The sequence below is a fragment of the Macrotis lagotis genome, chromosome 1 (assembly GCF_037893015.1).
Source record: "Macrotis lagotis isolate mMagLag1 chromosome 1, bilby.v1.9.chrom.fasta, whole genome shotgun sequence".
In the NCBI taxonomy this organism is placed as follows: domain Eukaryota; kingdom Metazoa; phylum Chordata; class Mammalia; order Peramelemorphia; family Peramelidae; genus Macrotis; species Macrotis lagotis.
Window position 1 is genome coordinate 338,891,411 of NC_133658.1, and position 23,166 is coordinate 338,914,576.

Genomic DNA, 23,166 nt, shown 5'->3' on the forward strand with positions numbered 1-23,166 from the left:
GGGAATTCCTGCCTTCATGCCGCCATCTTGGCTCCACCACTGGAGCATTTTTTCCTATGATTATATATAGTTTTAATTTCTTCATTTGGAAACTGTCTATTCATATCTTTTGATCATTTATCATTTAGGGAATGACTTGCAATCTTATAAATTTGATGCAGTTCTCTATATATTTTAGAAATGAAGCCTTTATCAGTACTCCCCATTGTGAAGATTGTTTTTCAGCTTTCTGCTTTTTTCTGAATTTTGGCAGTATTTTATTAGTCTAACAACTTTTTAATTTAGTATAGTCAAAATAATTCATTTTTCAGTTTATAATGGACTCTAATTCTTGTTTAATCATAAATTTGTCCACTTTCCATAAGTCAGATAGATAATTTCTCGGTCTATTAGTTTATCTATTGTGTCATCCTTTTATGTCTAAATCCTGTACCCATTTTGACCTTATTTTGGTATAGGGCATTAGATGTGGGTCTATATCTAGTTTTTGCCATACTATTTTCCAATAATTTTTGCCAAACAATGAGTTCTTTTCCCAGAAGCTGATGTTTTTGGGTTTGTTAACCAAATTACTTTAGTCATTTACTACTGTTTCTTTGAAACTTTTCCTAATCCACTGATCCATTTCTCTATTTCTTAACAAGTACCAAGCAGTTTTGATAACTACATCTTTATAGTATAGTTTTAAATCTGGTAGAGCTAGGCCACCTTACTTTTCAATTTTTCCATCAGTTCCCTTGCTATTCTTGACCTTTTTTGGCTCCAGATGAATTTTGTCACCATTTTTCCTAATTTAATTATTTGGTAGTTTGATTGGTATGGCACTGAATAAGTAATTTAATTTGGATAGAATTTTCATTTTTTTATTATATTAGCTTGACCTAACAATGAGCATTTGACATTTTTCTAATTATTTAGATCTGACTTTATTTGGGTGAGAGGTTCTTTATAATTGTGTTCATACAGCTTATCTTGGGAGGTAGATTCCCAAGTATTTAATTTTGTCTACAGTTACATTAAATGGAATTTCCCTCTTGCTCTTGAACTTTGTTGTTCATATATAGAAATGCTGATGATTCATGTAGGTTCATTTTTTATCCTGCTACTTTGCGAATTTAATTTTTTTAAGGAGTTTTTAGATGATTTACTCTTGTTCTCTAAATATACCATCATATCATCTGCAAAGAATGAAAGCTTTGCTTCCTCATTGCCAGTTCTGATTCCTTCAATTTCTTTTTATTCTCTTATTGCTAGAGTTAAGATTTCTAAAGCCATATTTAATTGTAATGGTGATAATGCACATCTATGTTTCACTGGTGATCTCACTGGAAATGTTCTGCATTTATCTCTACTGCATATACTATTTATTATTATACTTACTATTTTAAGTAAAACTCCATTTATTCCGAAACTTTTTAGTGTTTTTAATAGGAATGGATGTATTTTAGCAAAGTCTTTTTCAGCTTCTATTGAGATAATCATGAGATTTCTCTTGGTTTTGTTATTGATATCTTTAATTGTGTTGAGTGTTTTCCTAGTATTGAACAGTCCTTGCTTAACTGATATAACTCCTACCTGATCATGGTGTATTATCCTAGTAATAACTTGCTATAATCTCATCGCTAAAATTTTATATAATATTTTTGTATCATTGTTCATGGGGAGATTGGTCTATATTTTTCTTTATTTTGGTTCTTCCTGGTGTAGGTATCAGTACCATGTTGGTGACATAAAAGGATTTTAGTAGAACTCCTTTTTCTCTTATTTTTTAAATAGTTTATTTAGAATAGGAATTAATTGTTTCTTAAATGTAAATGTTGTAAATGTAAATCCATGTGGAGACTTTTTCTTAGGGAATTTATTGATGGTTTCTTCAATTTCTTTTTCTGAATTGAGGTCATCTAAGTATGTTATTTCCTCTTCAGTTAAACTGGGCAGTTTGTATTTCTGTAAATATTCATCCATTTTATTCAGGTCATCAAATTTATTGGCATACAGTTGGGCAAAGTATGTCTGAATTATCTCTTTAATCTCCTCCTCATTGGTGGTTACTCACCCTTTTCATTTTTGATACTGGTAATTTGGTTATCTTCTTTCATTTTTTAAATCTGATTAAGGTTTGACTATTTTATTGGCTTTTTCATATATATCCAAATTTTAGTTTTATTTATGAGATCAATGATTTTCTTACTTTCAAATTTATTAATCTCTCCCTTGGTTTTCAGAATTTCTAATTTGGTATTTAATTAGGGATCTTTATTTTGTTCTTTTTCTAACTTTTTTAGTTGCATATCCAATTCATTGATATCTTTATTTTGTTCATAAAATTATTTAGAGATATAAAGTTTACCCTCAAAACTGCCTTGTTGAATTCCATACATTTTGGGATGATGTCTCATCATTATCATTATTGATTATTTATATAATTTATTGTTTGATCCACTTGTTATTTAAAATTAAGTCATTTAGTTTCCAATTAGTTTTTAGTTTCTTTCCTTGACCTCTTATTACATATTTTTTATTGCATCCTGGTCTGAGAAGTATGCATTTATTCTGCCTTTCTGCATTTGATTAATAGGGTTTTTTTTTGCCCTAGTTCATGGTCAATTTTTGTATAGGTGCAATGTACTGCTGAGAAAATAGTATATTCTTTTCTATCCACATTAATTTTTCTCCAGAGGTCTATCATACTTAAGTTTTCTAAGATTTCATTCACCTTCTTAACTTCTTGTTTATTTTGTGTTCTGATATATAGTTCTGAGAGAGGGAGGTTGAGATCCCCCTTTATTAAAGTTTTGTTGTTTATGTCTCCTTGTAATTCACTCAACTATTCTTCTAGGAATTTGGATGCTATACCACTAGATGCCTACACATTTAATAATGATATAGCTTCATTGCCTTTGTCTTTTAAGATGTCTTTTAAGGTGTCTTTTAAGAAGATGTAGTTTCCTTCCTTATCTCTTTTAATGAGATCTGTTTTTGCTTTTACTTTATCTCAGATCAGGATGTATACTCCTGACTTTTTTACTTCAGCTGAAGTATAGTATATTTTGTTCCATCCTTTTACCTTTTCCTTCTGTGTCTCTTAGCTTCAAATGTTATCTCCTGTAAACAACATATTATTTGATTCTGGTTTTTAATCCATTCTACTATCCATTCCCTTTTATGGGACAGTTCATCCAATTCATATTTACAATTAAGATTACTAATTCTGTATTTCCCTTCATGCTATCTTTCCCCTTTAAATTTTTCTCTTTCCTTTCCTCTTATTCCTCCTCACCAAAGTTTTGTTCCCTTTCCCCTTTAACTTTTCTTTTAATATTTAACTTTTAGTTTATTTTCACTTATAATCTTCACTTTCCCTTTTATCCATCCCTTCTTCCCTTATATTTACCTTTCCCTGCCCCACCCCCTTCCCTGGAGAGTAGGATAGGTTTTTTAAACCCAAGTGGGAATGTATCTTATTCCCTCTTTGGCCCAGATCTATTGAATAGAATTTTCTCAGTGTTCACACCTTCCCCTCTATCCCTCTAAAATTAGAAATCCTTTTGCCTCTTCACCTGGTACTATTAATCAGGTGTCATCAGTCACAGCTTGACTAATTTTTTGATAAGTTTAAATTGTTAGCAAAGTACATAACAGATTAAGAGATTGATTGTTTTATTGTTTGATAAGCAGCATTGCCTCAAAGTCACTAAGTATTCTCCCCTCTTCTGTCTCATTAGAAGTATACTTTTCAAGTGTCTTATATTACATCAATTATAATCATTTTTTCCTTATCCCCTTTCCAAGTATCATCTAAAGTCAAAACAATTCATGAACTATTTGTACCCCTTTTCCCATGCCTGTTTTCTCCCACACTTTATTTCCCCCCTCCCCACTATAGGTACTTAATCCCTTTTTAATCAAAGTTAGGATTAAGTCAAACCCTGATTTAATTAACTAGGAGGCTCTAAGGTCTCATTTGAGAAATTTACAAATGATTTTAAATTGTGGGAGACACTGAGACAGGACCACCTAGATTATGATGCATTCCTCAGAGAAAGTGCTAAGCTTTGTCAAAATAGCAGAATTTAAGTGGGTCAAAGAATACTGAGACACTTAGGTTTAGAGTTAACACCCCTGATTTTCATCAGGTTTTTTTGTCTCAAACATAGTAAAATCAGCTTGGGCCTCTTCAATGGAGAGACAAGACCCAACTATACTCATATCCTCTAAGACCAATCTCTTCAATTATAGTCTGCCCTTTAGAAGTAGAATTCTGAAGAGTTATATGTGTTTTATCTTTCCTTTAATGGTTATATGCAATTAGATGCTTTTGACTAACATTTTCTTTGTTTTGTTTTGCTTTTTCCTTCCCCTTTTGATTTACCTTTTTATGCATCTTTTGAATTGTATATTTGGTGATTGAATTTTCTGTTGAGTTCTGGTCTTGTTTCAAGAAATTCTGGAAGTTCTCTGTTTCATTGAATATCCATTTTTCCTCTGAAATTATATGCTGAATTTTGTAGGGTAGTAAATTCTTGTTTGTAATCCTGGGTCATTTGCCTTCCAATATCTGGTATTCCAGGTTCTCCAGGTCTGGTTGAAGCTGATAGGTCTTGTGTGTGTCTGATTATATTTCCTTTTGTTTGTATTGTTTCCTTTTTGCTGCTTGCAGTATTTTCTCCTTTATTTTAGAGTTTTGGAATTTGGCTATAACAGCCTTTGGAGTTTTTATCCTGGGATCTCTTACTGGAGGAATTTTGTGTATTCTTTCAATGATTATTTGTCTTCTTGTTCTAGCAGATTTGGATAGTTTTCCCTGATAATTTCCTCCATGATGTTTTCCAGGTTGCTTTTGTTGTTGTTGTTTTGATCTAGGCTTTATGGTAGTCTGATGATTCGTGGATTATCTTTTCTGCATCAATTTTTCAGATCATTCGTTTTTTCCTAAAAGGTACTTTACATTTTCTTCATTTCTTCCACACTTTTAATTTTGTTTGATGGAATCTGCTTGTCTAAAAGATTAATTGGTTTCTCTTTGTCCAATTCTAATTTTTCAGGTTTCATTTTATTGAATTACCTTTTGTGTTTCCTTTTTAAAGATGTTGAATTTTCTGGTCAATTTTTCATAATTTTCCTTCATGACTCTCATTTCTTTTTTTCCATTTTCTTTCTTTTTTTTTGCTTTTAAAATTCTTTTTAAAATTCTTCTTGAGCTTTTGGATGAGTCCAATTTATGGATTGTTTTGAGACTTCCCTATGAGTGATTTTTCATTGATTTCTTCTTCCACCATGGCATTGTTGCTGTCTTTATCTGTGAAATATTTTTCTATAGTGAGTACTCTTTTAGTTTTTTTTGCTCATCTTTGTTTAGTTTATTTATTATTTTGCTGAGGCTGGGTTCTCATCCCTGACTTGTCATTGGATAAGATGTTGTCTATGCAATCCAGGCCTTGCCTTTGCAGAGGTTTATTTCCTCCTTTGTTTCCAGGTTCTGACTTAACAGTGGTTTTTTCCCCCAACTCAGTCCTGCCTTTTGCCCTTGTGTTCCCAGGGTTCAGATTTTGTTTGGGGTTGGAATATTCCCTGCTGGATTGCTATCTAGTTGCTGGGACCTCTTCTGCTGTCAAACTATAGGGATTTGGACTGCCTCCCACTGGCTTTCCTACTCTCCTGCTTTCTGGGCTTTATCCCCCCCAAGAAGACAGACCTTCACTGAAGATGCTCCATGATGTCTACCATTGAAAACTTATTCATCCTTCTCTTTTTCTTGGTGGGATGGGATCTGTAACTTGAATGTCAGTTTAGAGGCTTCATTTATCTTTGGTAAGGAAAAGCTCCCAGAGCATGTTAGCTTCATACTACCATCTTGACTCTGCCCTGGGAGTCTTAATCCTTTTTTCAATACCAATTTATATTATGATCAGTAAATTATGTATTGATATTACTTTTCTACATTTTAGTGAGATTTTTTTATTCACAATTACATAATTTTTTTTGGTAAATTTTCATGCAGTTTTGAGAAAATATGATTCTTTTAATTCTTCATTAATGACCAGAGATTTTCATAGCTAACTCTTGCAAAATTCTATTCAGTTCCTTAATGTATTTCTTATTTATGTCTTTCCATCATATTAGTCTTGTTCTGAAAGGAATACATTTTCCCCAACCATGATAATTTTATTTAATTCCAAGACTGCCTCTCCTTTTGGTGGTAGCTGCCAAATCTTATGTGATCCTGACTGTATTAATCTGCAACCTCTGTATTTTGACTATAAAAGTTTAAACTGGAAGTTTTAATTTTAGGAGTTCATTTAGAAGGTGACAAATAATTCTTTCTATTTTTCACTTTGCTATCTGGATCAAATAGAGCCATAAAATCTTCCTCATGCTTTCTTGAAATATGATATTTAGGTTATATATTTTGTTATGGCTTTTAGGTGGTACAATAATTCTTGATTTATTTCTTTTTGATATATTTTTAAGTAAATTACTTTTAATATCAAATAATCAAATATGCTATATGTTCTCTTATGTTTTGGTATCAATTTTAGTTAAAATTTCATGTTATCACATGAAATTGATTTCTCATTGATTTATTTTGAATTTAAGGTATTCTGTTATATTAGTACAATTTGAACCATAATATTATCCAGAGCTCATTTCTTTTCCATTTTCTCCTTTAAAAATCTCATTTCATTACAATATAATTTTAATTCCTTAAAAAACATACTTCTTCTTTGGGCAGAGTCAAAATGACAGAATAGAAAAAGCATTGAGCTCTCCCAACATTCCAGAAAGAATCATTCTTCCAACCCATGACAACATAGAAGTTCAGAGAGATTGATGACACAGAAGTGGAGGCTGGTCCAGAGTCCACATAGATAAAATACTGGGGGTAGAATGAGGTAGTTGTAAGAAGAAGCAGCAGCAGCTTCAGAAATTCTCAAGTCAGAGATGGCAAGTGGATCTGACAACTGGTCAGAAAGATATTAGATAGTACCCCAGTACTATTATTGGATGCAGGACCAGATATTTTTTGGTTTTTCTATTGTCTTTACCCACTTTGGGGTCATAGGCCAAGTTCAGATAAAATAAATTTAGTTCATGAGAAAATGGGATGGGGATAAAAAAAGAATATACTTTTTTCTCAGCAGTACATGGCACCTACACCAAAACTGACCATATACTAGGGCACAAAAAAACCCTTATAATCAAATGCAGAAAGGCAGAAATAATAAATACACACTTTTTTCAGACCATGATGCAATAAAAATTACATTTCATAAAGGGTCAGAGAAAGATAAACCAGGATCTAAATAGAAATTAAATAACTATCTTAAGTAATGGGTCAAACAGCAAATAGAAATAATCAATAATTATATCTAAGAAAATGATAATAATGAGACATCACACCAGAATTTATGGGATGCAACTAAGGCAGCTTTGAGAGGAAACTGTATATCTCTAAATGCCTATGTGAATAAAATAGAGAAAGAAGAGATCAATGAAATGCGTATGCAACTAAAAAAGCTAGAAAAAGAATAAATTACAGATCCCCAATTAAATACCAAATTAGAAATTCTGAAAACAAAGGGAGAGATTAATGAAACTGAAAATAAGAAAACCATTGCTCTCATAAATAAAACTAAAATTTGGATATATGAAAAAGCCAGTAAAATAGTCAAACCTTAATTAGATTTAAAAAATGAAAGAAGATAACCAAATTACCAGTATCAAAAATGAAAAGGGTGAACTAACCACCAATGGGGAGAAAATTAAAGAGATAATTTGGACCTTCTTTGCCAAACTGTATGTCAATAAATTGGATAACTTCAGTGAAATGGATGAATTTTTACAAAAATACAAACCACCCAGATTAACAGAAGTGGAAGTAAATTACAGAAATAACCCCATTTCAGAAAAAAAGAAATTGAAGAAACCATCAATAAACTCCATATGGAAAAAGTCTCTAGTCCAGATGGATTTACAAGTGAATTCTCCTAAACATTTAAGGAAAAATTAATTCCTATTCTACATAAACTATTAAAAAATAGAAGAGACAGGAGTTCTGCCAAACTCCTTTTATGACACCAACACAGTACTGATATCTAAACCAGGAAGAACCAAAACAGACAAAGAAAATTATAGACCAAGCTACTTAATGAATATTGATGTAAAAATCTTAAATAAAATGTTAGTAATGAAACTAAAGCAAGTTATTACTAGGATAATACAGCATGACCAGGTAGGATTTTTAACAGAGAGGCAGGGATGGTTCAACATTACAAAAACATTCCATGTAATTAAATTTATCAATAGCAAAACCAACAGAAATCATATGATTATCCCAATAGATGCTAAAAAAAGCCTTTGATAAAATACAACATTCATTCCTATTAAAATACCAGGAAATTTAGGAATAAATGGAATTTTCAAATTATCAACAAATATTATATGTAATGGAATAAACTCAAAGCATTTCCAAAAAATCAGGGGTGAAACAAGCATGTCCATTATCACCATTACTATTCAGTAGTATGAGAAATGCTAGCAGTAGCAATAAGAGAAGTAAAAGAAATTAAAGGAATCAGAATTGGCAATGATAAAGCAAAACTTTCACTCTTTGAAGACGCTATGATAGTATACTTAGAGAACCCAAGAAAATCATCTAAAAACTCCTTGAAACAATTAACAAATTAAGCAAAGTAGCAGGATATAAAAGAAATCCACATAAATGATCAGCATTTCTAAATATGAACAACAAAACCCAAGAACAGGAGATAGAAAGAGAAATTGCACTTAAAATAACTATAAACAGCATTAAATACTTGGGAATCTACCTCCCAAGATGAACCCATAAACTATATGAGCACAATTATAAAGTACTTCTCACCCAAATAAAGTCAGATCTAAATAATTGGAAAAATTAAATTACTTACTCAGTGAAATACCAATCAAAAAATACCAACCAAACTACCAAAATACCAAAAAACTACTTTATTGAGCAAGAAAAGATAATAACAAAATTCATATGGAGAAACAAAAGGTAAAATATAGCAAGGGAACTGATGGAAAAAATATAAAGGAAGGTGGCCTAGCTCTATCAGATCTAAAACTGTACTAAAAACCGTATTAGAATAACTTCTAAAGAAGCCTCAGTAAATGATTATAGCATTCTAGTATTTGACAAAGACAAAGACATCAGCTTCTGGGACAAGTACTCACTATTTGACAAAAATTATTGGAAAAACTGGAAAATAGTATGGTAAAAACTAGGCATGGATCCATATCTTACACTCTATACCAAAATAAGATCAAAATGGGTACAGGATTTAGACATAAAGAGTGATACCATAGATAAATTAATAAACAAAGAAATTATCTATGGAATCTATGGAAATGGGATAAATTTATGACCAAACTAGAATTAGAGCATAATATAAACTGCAAAATGAATTATTTTGACTATATTAAGTTAAACAATTTTTGCATTAATACAATCAAATGTTGCCAAAACTAGAGGGGAAAGCAGAAAGCTGGGAAGCAATCTTCACAACTAGGTGTTCTGTTAAAGGTCTCATTTCTAAAATACATAGAGAATTGCATCCAATTTACAAGGTCACAAGTCATCCCCCAATTGATAAATGGTCAAAGGATATGAACAGACAGCTTTCAAATGAAGAAATTAAAGCTCTATATAATCATATGAAAAATGCTCCAAATCATTATTGATTAGAGAAAAATGCAAATTAAAATAATAACAAGGCCAAGATAAGTAAAAGGGAAAATGATCAATGCTGGAGAGGTTGTGTGAGAACTAGCACACTGATGCATTAAATGGATTTAACCTTTCTGGAGAACAATATGGAACTATGCCCAAAGAGCAATAAAATTGTTCATACCCTTTGACCCAACAATTCCAATTCTAGGTCTTTATCCAGAAGAAATTATAAAAAGGGAAAAGTTCCAAAATATTCATAGCAGCTTTTTTTGTAGTGGCAAAGAATTGGTACAGAATACTATGGAATACTATTGCTCTATAAGAAACCATAAATGTTCAGACTCTAGAGAAGCATGAAATGACTTATGCATCTGATGCTGAACAAACAGAGTAGAACCAAGAGAACAATGTACACTCCAATAACAACACTGTGACATGAACAACCTTGACAGAAGCAGTTCTTCTCAGCAACCCTGAGAGCTAGGACAACTATATTAGACTGTCTATGAACTATATTATCCCCCTCCAGAGGAAGAAAAACAAAACAAAACAAAACATGCAAAATAAACAACCCTTCAGAATCTGATGAACACTTTATAAAAATTATCTCATGTATTTATTTCCCTTAATTCTAATTTTTTCACCCTGAAAATTATTAATTTGTAGACATGTTTATCAAAATATGTATGTACATTGCTAACCTGATTATGAACCACTGAGGGGAGAGGGGTGGGAAGGGAGGGTGGAAGGAAATTTTGTAACTTAAAAATGTACATGTAAATAAGGAGGAAAATAAATAAATAAATATTTTAAAAAGAAAGAAAATGGGAGTACCAGTTATTTAGCAACTCATTATCTATTTCCACCTTTGGATCATAGTTCGAGAGTAGAAAGAAGCACTTTTGGTCTACAGGGAGTGTAAGCCCTTGGGTCATTATAAATTCCTTCCCCAAAGGAGAAGGGTTCTGAAGAGTAGTACTGACTTCTATCTAAAGTGATAAGGAAATTTTCCTAAGTAAAGACCAGAGTATAAAGCAAAAAAGCAGTGATACCTCTCCCCAGATCATACAACCTTGGAAGTATCAAAAACTTCCAAACCTCCAGAACTACTCTGAAAAATAGCAATGTAAAGGAGTCTGAACCTTAAGACAGTTCTCTATCATTCACCCATTGTTCCATGTGAGAACAGAACCAATCATTAATAAAAAGTTTCAAATAAGAAATAGAGTGAAAAATGAAGAAGCAACAACAAAAAAAGAAGCTGACCATATAAAACTATTATGACAAAAGGGAAGATCAAGATGTAACTCAGACAATGAAATTAAAATAATTACAAGCAAAAATTAAAATAAAATAGGGAATTGGGCACATGATCAACAAGAATTCCTGAAAAAGACAAAAAATTATTTTCAAAATCTAATAAAAGTGATAGAGAAAAAATTAAGTAACAAAATAAAGGCAAAAGAAGATAATTTTTTAAGACTGAAGTAATTAAATAATTAACACCTTAAAAACAGTATTAGACAAATAAGAAAAGAGGTCCAAAAGCCACTGAAGAAAATAATACCTCAAAATTGAAATTGAGCAAATAGAAGATAATAACCCCACGAGATATCAAGAAATAGAAAAAAACAAAGTCAAAAGAATGAAAAAAATGTGAAATATCTCATATAAAAAGTGATTTGAAAAATAGAATGAGGAGACATGATTTAAGAATATTTTAATTACCTGAAAGTCATGATGAAAGACATCATATTTCAAGAAATTATCAAGTAAAGCTGTCTGATATCCTAGAACAAAAATGTATAATAGAAGTTGAAAGAATCTGCCAATCAGTCTCTGAAAGAGACAGCAAAAGAAAAACTCAGATTATAGCCAAATTCCAGAACTCCCAGGTGAAAGGGAAAAAAAATCTTCAAGTAGCCAGAAAGAAATCATTCATATTCTGTGTAGTGACAGTCAGGATCACACAGAAGATGGTGGACTTGAAATATGATATTCTGAAGGGCAAAATGCTAGGATTGCAACTAAGAGTAATATGTTCAACAATACTGAATATAGTTCTTCTGGTTATTTACTGAAATAGAACACATTTAAGCACTCCTGATGAAAAGACCAGAGCTGAATAGAAAATATTGCTTTCAGATAAAAAGGTAAACATGAAAGAAAAATCATAAGGGAATCAATAAGGTTTAACTGTTTTCCTTTCTATATGGGAAGATGATACATGTATCTTATAAGAGCTTTGTTATTATTATTTTTTTTAGTTTTTTTTTTTTTTTGCAAGGCAAACGGGGTTAAGTGGCTTGCCCAAGGCCACACAGCTAGGTAATTATTAAGTGTCTGAGACCAGATTTGAACCCAGGTACTCCTGACTCCAGGGCCGGTGCTTTATCCACTGCGCCACCTAGCTGCCCTTAGAGCTTTGTTATTATTAAAACCTAAGGAAAGGATTATTCATAGAAGAAAGGTATAGGAATGAATTTAATATATTGCTCTTATGTAAAAACCAAATGTCAGAAAGAGGGATGCCCTGGGTAAAGGAGGAAAGAGAAGAAGAATAAAGGAAATTATCTCACATAAAAGATGCATGCAAGAAAAGAGCTTTTATAGTGGAGACAGGAAGACAAACAACATTTGAATTTCAATTACATCTAAATTAGTTCAAAGAAGAAAAATACATGCCTATACATTTATATATATATATATGCATATATACATATATAAATATGCATGTGTAAATCTCAGATGCAATAGAATCAACAGCAGGTGCTTTACTATAGGAGAGGAGTGTAATAGCATTCCAAATCTCTTCTTCAGTTGGAAATTTGTCCAGAGAGGGATAGACTTTCACCTGAGGTAAACAAACAATAACTTGTAAACAGACAATAACTTAAATATTGATTGATTATGGTTTGTTGAGAATAGAAGTTTCAGCCCATCATCCTAGAATCATGTCTCTCTCACTAATCAGTTTGACTCCATCAGCACTTAGTAGTTGAGATGCACCATGTTTTTGGTCCTTAAATAGCTTTAGGAGAATATTAAAAGCAATATTTGGTTTGTTTGGATTGTTACTATCATAAAATTGAATTTCATCTATCTTCCTACTGAGCCAAGAATTCCACATCTCTCTAAGTTTTTTCTTATATTTTACTTTTGATGGAGTTAAACGATGCCTTCAAAGAAATGAATGAACTATCCTACAGGTAAACCCTGTGGAGTTCTAATTTTTCATTTAGCAGTTTCTGAATTTTGCCATCATTTTCATCAAACCAATAATAATGATGTTTATGAGTGTTCTTATTCAGATGAGGAAATGCCTTGATGTACACCAAATATCTGAAAACTGCCCACTCTTTTTTTTTCTACTGTTGACAACTGCATTTTGGCTCAACTTTCACTCCAAGCAGCAAACTCTCAAAGAAGTTCTGTAATCTGCTAGCATTAGATTTTCTAATAGTCATTTTTCTTTGGCACTCCAACTTTTGTTGAATGTCAATATTTTGCTTGGAGAGAATAAGTCTATGATCAGTCCACCATTCTGTGCCACACATTGCCTTTGTCACTCTCACATCCTGTCTGCCTTTTCTCTTTACAATCATGTCAAAATTTTTATGACAGTCCATGAAACTTCACTGTGTTTAGGTAAGTGAAAAATAGTGTTGGTGATGAGAAAATCATAAGATCCACAGGTCTTCAGTAGTAAATGACCTTTGCTGTTGTTGTTTCCATTTCCATTTTTCCCAAGAATTCCCTGGGATGTCTGATAGTCTGAGGCTACTCTAGCATTAAAATCACTCAGAATTATGTTTGTTCTCTTTTAGCATATTGATTTTAAGGGTCTCTAGGTTAACATTCAACTTTTCTTTGACCTCATCAGCATTTGTCATGGTATGAGCATAGGCACTGATGATGGTGTCATGGAATTTTCCTGCAAGTGGAAATGGCAATATCATTCACTTGGTACTGATTCCATTACATCTGAGATTTACACACGTTTATGCATATATTTACACGTTAGTTAATTTTGATTGGGCAAACTACTCCAACTTCAGAGTGCTTTCTTTACTGCAGCCACTTCAGAAAAACATATTTCCTGCTCCAGCTTCAGTAAGCTGGCCTTTATTTGCCACTATTGTTTCACTCAAATTTTGAATGCAAAATTTGCTAAATTCTCTCCCAATAAGAGTTGTTCATCTTTCAAGTCTATTGGATTTGTGTTGTCTAGAAGTGTGAACAGATTCAACATATTGATGATAAATGGAATCATCTTTAAAGAAACTTTTTCACATGTTATATGTGTCAATATGCATGTGTGTGTGTTTGTGTTTTGAGCACAATGTGGGATCCCCACCTGCTGTGGTAATCAGGTCAAGATTGGGTAAACAGGCAGATTTTAGGGCATCTTGTCTAGCCCCTTTCTCACACTAGGAGGTAAGTAATATGGTCCTTAAAAGGCTTCTCAGATACCCAGGGCACTTCTGAATCTCATTACTACTTCCAGCAAAAGGAAAATACTATGGCCTGGGCTGCCTGGGTGCAGAATTGTAACAACAGTAATCATTGTATCCAAACCTGGGCTTTGTCACTTGTCTGTTGTCAGGACTTTGAGATAAGTAAAAATGGTAATATGGTATGGGTGATATCTTTTGATTCATGCATAAATTGAACTGTAAATCAGTTTTGCAGAAACTAGGCATATACAGAAACCAGCTTTTCATACTCTACATCAAGATAGGATCAAAATGAATAAATGATATAGATATAAAGGGTGATATCAAAAGTAAATTAAGGAACCAATTAAAATGTATCTGTGAGATCTTTGGATGACTTTATGATTAAATAAAAGAGAAGGTTATGGTAACCAATTTTGATTACATGAAATTAAAAAGCTTTTGCACAAACAAAACTAATAATGTAGCCAAAAATAGAAGAAAAACAGGAAACAGGGAAATTTTTTTGACAAGTTTTTCTGATAACAGACTCATTTCTCAAAAACAAATAGGGAAATAAGCCAAATTTATAAAAATAAGCATCATTCCCCAGTTGATAAATGGTCAAAGGATTTGAACAGGCTTTTCTGGGAAAAAAGAAATCAAAGTTATTAATAGTCACATAAAAATACTCTAAATCACTATTAGAGGAATGTAAATTAAAACAACTCTGAGGGAACACATCATACCTATCAGATTGGCTAAAATGACAGAAAAAAAAAACATTTCCCCAACACTAGACAGCATGGGGAAACATTGTGACATCAATGCATTATTGGTAGAGTTGTGAACTATTCAAACCTTTCTGGAGAACAAATTGAAATTTTGTCTACAAGACTATTTAACTGTTCATACTCTTTGCCCCAGTAATATGACTGTTGGGTGTGTATCTCTAAGAGATAAAAGAAAAGAGCAAAGAACCTGTTTGTTTAAAAAATATTTATAGCACCTTTTTTATAGTGGCAATGTATTGAGAACTGAAGGGATGTCCTTCAGTGTATAAATGGCTGAACAAGTTGATTGTGATGGAATTCTATTGTTATATAATAAATGAAAAGTTCGATGATCTCAGAAAAATCTAGGAAGACTTATATGAATTGATGCAAAGTAAGCAGAACTAGGAGAATATTGTACACAATAACCCCAATATTGAGATGACGATCAAGTGTGAAAAACTTAGCTACCCTTAGCAAGACAGTGATCCAGGGCAATTCCAAATGATATATGTTAAAAGATGTTATTTTCAGAGAGAGAAATGATAAACTCTGAATGCAGGCTGAAACATACTTTTGTAAACTTTATTTTACTTATTTTATCAGTGTTTTCTTTTGCTACATGGATAATATATTGTTTTGCATGACATCACATGTATAATTGACATCAAAGTACTTGCTTTTTGGAAAGGAAGGAAAAAATTTGAAACAATTTTTTTAAAAAATGCTTGTTAATTTTTTACATGTAATTAGGAAAAATTTCAATAGATAAATCAAAATAATTTTATAAAGTCTTCCATCAATTCTTTCAGGAACTATAGGTGACTTTGTGGACAAATTCTGTTTTGCTTTAAGCTTTTATTTGTAAAGACATTGAATTATTCTCTTCTTCTGGGTTTGCACCTTTGAAATGTAGGTCTTCATAACAGGAACTGAAGAGTTAGGCAAAATTTCTAATAACTTTGAGCAGTATTATCAAAGTCATGGACTGATCACTATTTTCCCCTTTTCTGAGTTTTGTAGGCTCTAGACTCTGGTTTCTTCCTGAGATATAGACTTGTAGGTTTACTCCATGTTGGAACTCAGAGATTTACTGACTCTATCTAGAAGTTTGCAATTTCAGAGCTGAAGGTCCACCTCTGCTCCAAAGTTCTTTCTGTGGTCATTTACCTGGCTGATTTCACAATTGTGGGATTGAAAAAATTACTCATGGCTTTTATTTTTTGATTTCCTAACCTTTACTCAGTCTGGTTCTATTTCTAAATTTTTATTTGGAGTAGTTGTGGGAATAGGATGTCCTGCTTCTTCTTGCTCACTCTCTCTCTCTCTCTCTCTCTCTCTCTCTCTCTCTCTCTCTCTCGTCTTGTTGTTTTCAAAAAAGTGTAACCAAGAAGAGAAATTCCACTTAAAACGGTTCTTTGAAGAGTCAGAAGGTTGTTGCTATAATAATCTTTATGTTATATGTCTTAAAGGAAGGTTTTACTTATATTGGTGCAATATGACTTTTCATGGAAAGGCTAGAAGAAAACTGATTTGTATTTGACTTTATGCTTGATGCATTACTCTAATAATCAACAAACACATTCTTTTTGTGGATTTTAAAATTTTTATTTATTTATTTTTCTAACTACATGTAAAGATAATTTTCAACAATCATTTTTTAAGTAAGTTTTGGAGTTCCATATTTTTCTCCCTTCTTTCCTTCCCTCCCTCCTCTCCTCTAATAATAGTTATACATGTTATACATGTATAACTATGACAAATATATTTTCATATAAATTAATCAACCACCATTTATTAAACTTTTTAAAAATTCTATACATTGTATTGAGGTTGAAAGATAAAATTAAAATAGTCCCTATTCTCAACAAACATTTACAGAGTAAAATTAAATAATACTTTATAAGCCTAGAAAAGTAGTCTACGCTCAAGCTGTAATGGGCCCTAAACACTTTTGGAGGAGATTGTATTTAAATCTAAAGGCAACAGGGAGTCACTCAGTTTTTTGAATAGGGGACTGACATGTTCTTTTATTTATCATGCCTACAAATTCTTAGGCACATTCATATTTAGAGACAATTTTGCATAGTATAAGTTGGTTATAGAGTTAGAATGACCTATGTTCAAATCTTGCCCAAGACAATTACTAAGTGTCCCTGGGAATTAGCCTAATCTCTCAGTGACCTCAGAAATGGTAAATTTCAGAGCACATATCAATGTGCAGTAATATAGGCATTTTCCACACTGAGAATTCCTTATGCCAATGATATCAGACTGATCCAAATACACAAAACAAGGTACTTTAGCTATTTACCTCTAATAACAAAGAGTATCAAATCAGATGTTTTACAATTCCAAAAGTCATATAGTTTAGCATAGTAAGTTTAATATTATCATCATTATTAATGAAGATGGCATATAGATTCTTTATGGCAGACATTGTAAGATCATAGGATTTGTTGTTGCAAGGGAGCCTATAGAGTAACCAGGTAGTACAGTGGATAGAGCATCGGACAGGATGATCTAAGTTCAAATTTGGTCTTAGAAACATATTAGCAGGAACAACTAGGTGGTGCAGTGGGTAGAGCATCAGTCCTGCAATCAGAAGGACCTGAGTTCTCTCTTGATATTTATTACCTGTTTGACCTTGGGCAAGTCACTTAGCCCCATTGCCCCACAAAAAACAAACAAACAAAAAAGAAACATTTGTTGAAGGTTGTTGAGGGAACACATTATACCTATCAGATTGGCTAAAATGACAGAAAAAAAAGCATTTCCCCAACACTAGACAGCATGGGGAAACATTGTGACATCAATGTATTATTGGTAGAACTTACTAAATTGGAGAACTTACTAAATAGCTGTTTGCTTCAGTTTCTTCATCTGTAAAATGGGGATGATAATAGCACCAGCGTTATTGTGAGAATCAAATGAAATAATCATTGTGAAACATTTAGCACGTAATAAGTGCTATATAAATGTTAATAATTAGTAGTCATACCCCTTCATTTTTTAGTAGAAGAAAATTGAGAGATGACAGAACTGAAAAGACCTCCAAAATATAACCAAGAGAAAATATAAGAGAGCTAGGCTTCTGTTTCTCATTCCAATGTTGTTTTTCCCTACATCAGGGAGGGAATGACTTTCCCAAAGTCACACACATAGTTAATAAAATCAGACAAAAAGTAATCCCTTATGTCTGGAATGACAGTTTAGTCATGTTTTTGGTTTGTTGATTTTTCAAATGATAATCCTTCAGAAGTGGTAAATGGTGATGGATACAAGTTCTCCATTTGAATTCTTTAGGAAAAGAGATTGATAGACATTCTTTTCCATGGACTACTTGGAAATTATTACTGAATAGCAAACAATAGAATGGAAATTGAATGCTTTTCCTCTCTCTTGTAATTTTTATTTACTCCAAACTTTGTCATATGCTCTGTGACTCTTCACAGTTTCATTTAGAATGTTTAATATTTATGTGCAATTGTGTTAGTCTTCCATCACATTGAATGTTTCAAGATACAAGCCAATTCTCCTCCCCTATTTTATAGAGGAGAAAATGGAAGTTCAACGAGAGGAAGTGACTCAAAGGAATGCCAGCATTAGAGCTCAGGTTTCTTGACTCCCTGGTCAGTGTCCTTCCCATTGCAATCCTATTTCACTGCAATTTATATGAAATTCTATTTTTTTCAATCTGGAAGAGGCAAATCTAAAATTGTTTATAATTGTTATGAAGTTTTACACATCACTCTAGTAAAAAAGGTGGTGACCTAGACATAAATTCTGTTGAAAGAAGTTAATTTTAACCTGTCATTTCAGAAATTCTTTTTTCCAGGAAATAATATTTTATTTATTTACTTTTCCAACTACAAGGAAAGTTAGTTTTCAAAAATCATTTTTTTCTAGGTTTTAAGTTTTGCATTTTTCTCTCCCCTCCCCCTAGCAGAAAGCAAGCCAATATAGGCTTTACATAATTAATTGATATTAATCATGCTATGAGAGAAGAATCAAATCCAAATGGAAAACATTGAGAGAAAAAATAATTCCCAAGACAATTTTTTAATAATTGAAGATAGTAAATTTTGGTCTGTATTTAAACTCCACAGTTTCTTCTCTGGATATGGATGGTATTTTCCATCACAAGACTTTTAGAATTGTCTTTGATTATTGTATTGCTGCAATGAACAAGTCCATCATAGTTGATCATTACCCAATGTTGCTAATAGTGTGTATAAATGTTCTTCCAGTTCTGCTCACTTCACTCAGCATCAGTTCATGCATGTCTTTCAAGGCTATTTTGAAGTTCCATCCCTCATGATTTCTTATGAAACACTAGTGTTCCATTATATTCATATACCACAATTTGTTCAGTCATTCCCTATTTGATGGACATCCCTTTAATTTCCAATTCTTTGTCACTACATAAAGGGTTACTAAAAATATTTTTGTACATGTGAGATTTTTTACTGTTTTTTTATCTCTTTGGGATTTGGATGTAATAGTGGTTTTGTTGATCAAAGAATATGCTTAGTTTTATTCCCTTTGAATGTAATTCCAAATTGCTCTCCTAAAAGGTTGAATCAGATCACAATTCCCCCAGAAATGCATTAGTGTTCTAGTTTTCCCATATCACCTCCAGTACTGATCATTTTCCTTTTTAGTTATATTGGTCAATCCATTTCAGATATTCTTTTTTGTTATTTCAAATTAATATTTAATTGTCCCATTGCTAAAGATAAGTAGAGAGTCTGCCAAGAGGTTTTTCTAGTTAATGGGGATAAATGGATGATAAATTTGCATAGGTGGAATAAGATTATAAAGATCTTGAATGTCAGCCTGAGAAGTTTGGGCTTTATTCTATTTTTATTAGGGAGTCTTTAAATGTTCTTGACTAGAGAAATAACATGATGAAATTTTTTTTAGTTATCCATGTGTCCTTGCAAATATCATAGAAAAGAAAGAGAACTAGATATTAGAGCTGCAGTCCTTGGTTCAAATTAAATTATGACATCTTACTATTTGTACAAACTTGGGCCAGTTTACAACCTTTCTGATGTTTCATTTTCCTTATTAGGAAAAAAATGACTTCTTAGATACTTTTCAATCCTAAATTTTTGGTCCTATCAACCTGTGTCCTTGGATGAATTTATATTTTTATTTTTTTAGGATTTTGCAAGGCAATTGGGTTAAGTGGCTTGCCCAAGGCCACATAGCTAGGTAATTATTAAGTGTCTGAGGCCACATTTGAATTCAGGTACTCCTGACTCCTGCACCACCTAGCCACCCCACTGTGCCACCTAGCTGCCTCTATATTATTTTTTAAGAAAGATTTTGTTTATTTTGAGTTTTACAATTTTCCCCCCATTTTTGCTTCCCTTGCCCCAACCCCTACAGAAGGCATTCTGTTAGTCTTTACATTGGTTCCATGTTATACATTGATCTCAGTTGAATGTGATGCCAGTGAAATCATATCTTTAAGGAAGAAAAATAAAGTATGAGATAGTAAAATTACATAATAATAAAACATTTTTTTCTAATTTAACAGTAATGGTCTTTGGTCTTTGTTCAAAGTCCTTAATTCTTTCTCTGGATATAGATTGTATTCTCCATTGAAGATAGTCCCAAATTGTCCCTGGTTGTTGCACTGAAGGGATGAGCAAGTCCATCAAGGTTGATCATCACCCCCATGTTGCTGTTAGGGTGTACAATGTTTTTTGGTTCTGCTCATCTTGCTCAGCATCAGTTCATGCAAATCTTTACAGGCTTCCCTGAATTCCTATTCCCTCCTGGTTTCTAATAGAAAAATAGTGTTCCATGTCATACATATACCAGTTTGTTAAGCCATTCCCCAATTGAAGGACATTCACTTAATTTCCAAATTTTTGCCACCACAAAGAAAGCTGCTATAAATATTTGTGTACAAATGATGTTTTTACCCTTTTTCATCATCTCTTCAGGGTATAGACCCAGTAGTGGTATTGCTGGGTCAAAGGGTATGCACATTTTTGTTGCCCTTTCGGCATGATCCCAATTTTTCTCCAGAAAGTTTTGATGAGTTCACAGCTCCACCAACAATGCATTAGTGTCTCAGATTTCCTACATCCCTTCCAATGTTGATCATTGTCCTTTCTTGTCATATTGGCCACTCTGAGATGTGTGAGGTGGTATTGCAGAAATTCTTTAATTTGCATTTCTCCAATAAGTAATGATTTGGAGCAATTTTTCATATGACTATGGTTTGCTTTGATTTCCTCAGCTGTAAATTGCCTTTGCATATCCTTTGACCATTTGTCAATTGGAGAATGACTTGTGTTTTTGAAAATTTGACTCAGTTCTCTGTATAGTTTAGAAATTAGTCCTTTGTCAGAAATACTAGTTTGAAAAAATTTTTTTTACTACAATTTACTACATTTCTTTTGATCTTGGTTGCAGTGGATTTGTCTATGCAAGAGAGAATTTTTATCCCAATAGCTGGACTCTTTGGGTTTATCAAAAGCAGATTACTATAATCATTTCCTGCTATTGCACCTAGTCTGTTACACTGATCCATGACTCTATTTCTTAGCCAATACCAGATAGTTTTGATGATTGATGCTTTATAATATGATTTTAGATTTGGTAAGGCTAAGCCCTCTTCTTTTGCACTTTTTTTCATTGAATCCCTGGAAATTCTTTACTTTTTATTTCTCCATACAAATTTACTTAAAAAAATTTTATGACTCATTAAAGTAATATTTTGAAATTTTGATTGGTAGGGTGCTAAACAAGTAGTTTAGTTTTGGTAGAATTGTCATTTTTATTATATTAGTTCAACCTATCCATGAACAGTTGATGTTTGCCCAGGTATTTAAATCTGATTTTATTTGTGTGAAAAGAGTTTTGTAATTGTTTTCAAAAAGTTTTTGAGTCTGCCTTGGCAGGTAGACTCCCAGGTATTTAATTTTGTCTGAGATTACTTTGAATGGAATTTGTCTTTGTAACTCTTACTGTTGTATCTTGCTAGTCATGTATAGAAATGTTGAGGATTTATGAGGGTTTATTTTATATCCTGCTACTTTGCTAAAGTTGCTAATTATATTTAGTAGTTTTTAGAGGACTTTTTGGGATTCTCTAGGTACACCAAATAGTTTTTAAGATGATTTTTTTTTTGAGATTCTCTAGGTATACCCTCATGTCATCTGCAAAGAGTGACAGTTTTGTCTCTTCCTTCCCAATTCTAATTCTTTCAATTTCTTTTTCTTCTCTTATTGATGAGGTTAACATTTTTTTAAAGTTTTTGCAAGGCAATGGGGTTAAGTGGCTTGCCTAAGGCAACACAGCTAGGTAATTATTAAGTATCTGAAATTGGATTTGAACTCGGGTACTAACTCCAGGGCTGATGCTCTATCCACTGTGCCACTTAGCCACCCCATGAGGTTAACATTTCTAACACAATATTGAATAGTAGTGGTGATAATGGGCATCCTTGTTTCATCCCTGATTTTATTGGGAATGCCTCAAGCATATCCCCACTTCATATAATGCTTGTTGATGGTTTCAGATAGATATTGCTTATTATTCTAAGGAACAAAACATATATCAACCTGTGTCTTTGGATAACTTTATATTATAAAAGACCTATTAAGAATATATATATACAAAGAGAGAGAGAGAGAGAGAGAGAGAGAGAGAGAGAGAGAGAGAGACATTCATTTTGGTAATATCAGAAATAGAAGCATATCTAGACCTGAGAATTGTTATTGCTTTATTCTTCTAACCTTCACTCTCAACCTTTTGATTTCTTCCAGGAGAATTCTTAAGTTTTGCTGATGATTTGCTCTCTGGCCTTGGAACATCCTGTGTAGCAGCTGGTAGAAGCCATGGTGAGGTCCCAGAAGTTAACATCTATTCAGTCATCTTCAAGTGTCTGGAGCCTGATGGTCTCTACAAGTAAGATATAATGAAAGCCCTGAGGGAACATGAGGAAAGTGGGAGGAAAAAGTCTCTTTGGTAAGCCCACATGAAAAAGAAAAGGCAAGAAAAGCACTTGAACTTGATGTCAATATCAATAAGGTGATAAATCCTGATTTGTAACAAGATTCTGTTTCTAAAAGGGATGTCATGTGTCCATCTTGGTTAGGTCTCAAAGATATTCTCTACCTGTGCACCTTGAAAAGTTTCTGTTCATGCCTACAATAATTCATAGACTATTATAACTTGGTACACAGAATATTCTTGAATGTTAGAACAGAGAAAATATACTGCT

The 23,166-nt window shown here is 32.5% G+C and overlaps 1 protein-coding gene across 3 annotated transcripts in view; it reads left to right on the forward strand.

Annotated features, from left to right (window-relative positions):
* The window catches only part of ASTN2 (astrotactin 2), a 1,297,121-nt gene that overhangs the window by 1,132,332 nt on the left and 141,623 nt on the right, over window positions 1-23,166 (forward strand). For all 3 annotated transcript variants that reach the window (XM_074211727.1, XM_074211725.1, XM_074211726.1), the window contains one exon: window positions 22,709-22,850. In XM_074211727.1, coding sequence (XP_074067828.1) covers window positions 22,709-22,850 — 142 coding nt within the window. The remainder of the gene's footprint in view (window positions 1-22,708; window positions 22,851-23,166) is intronic.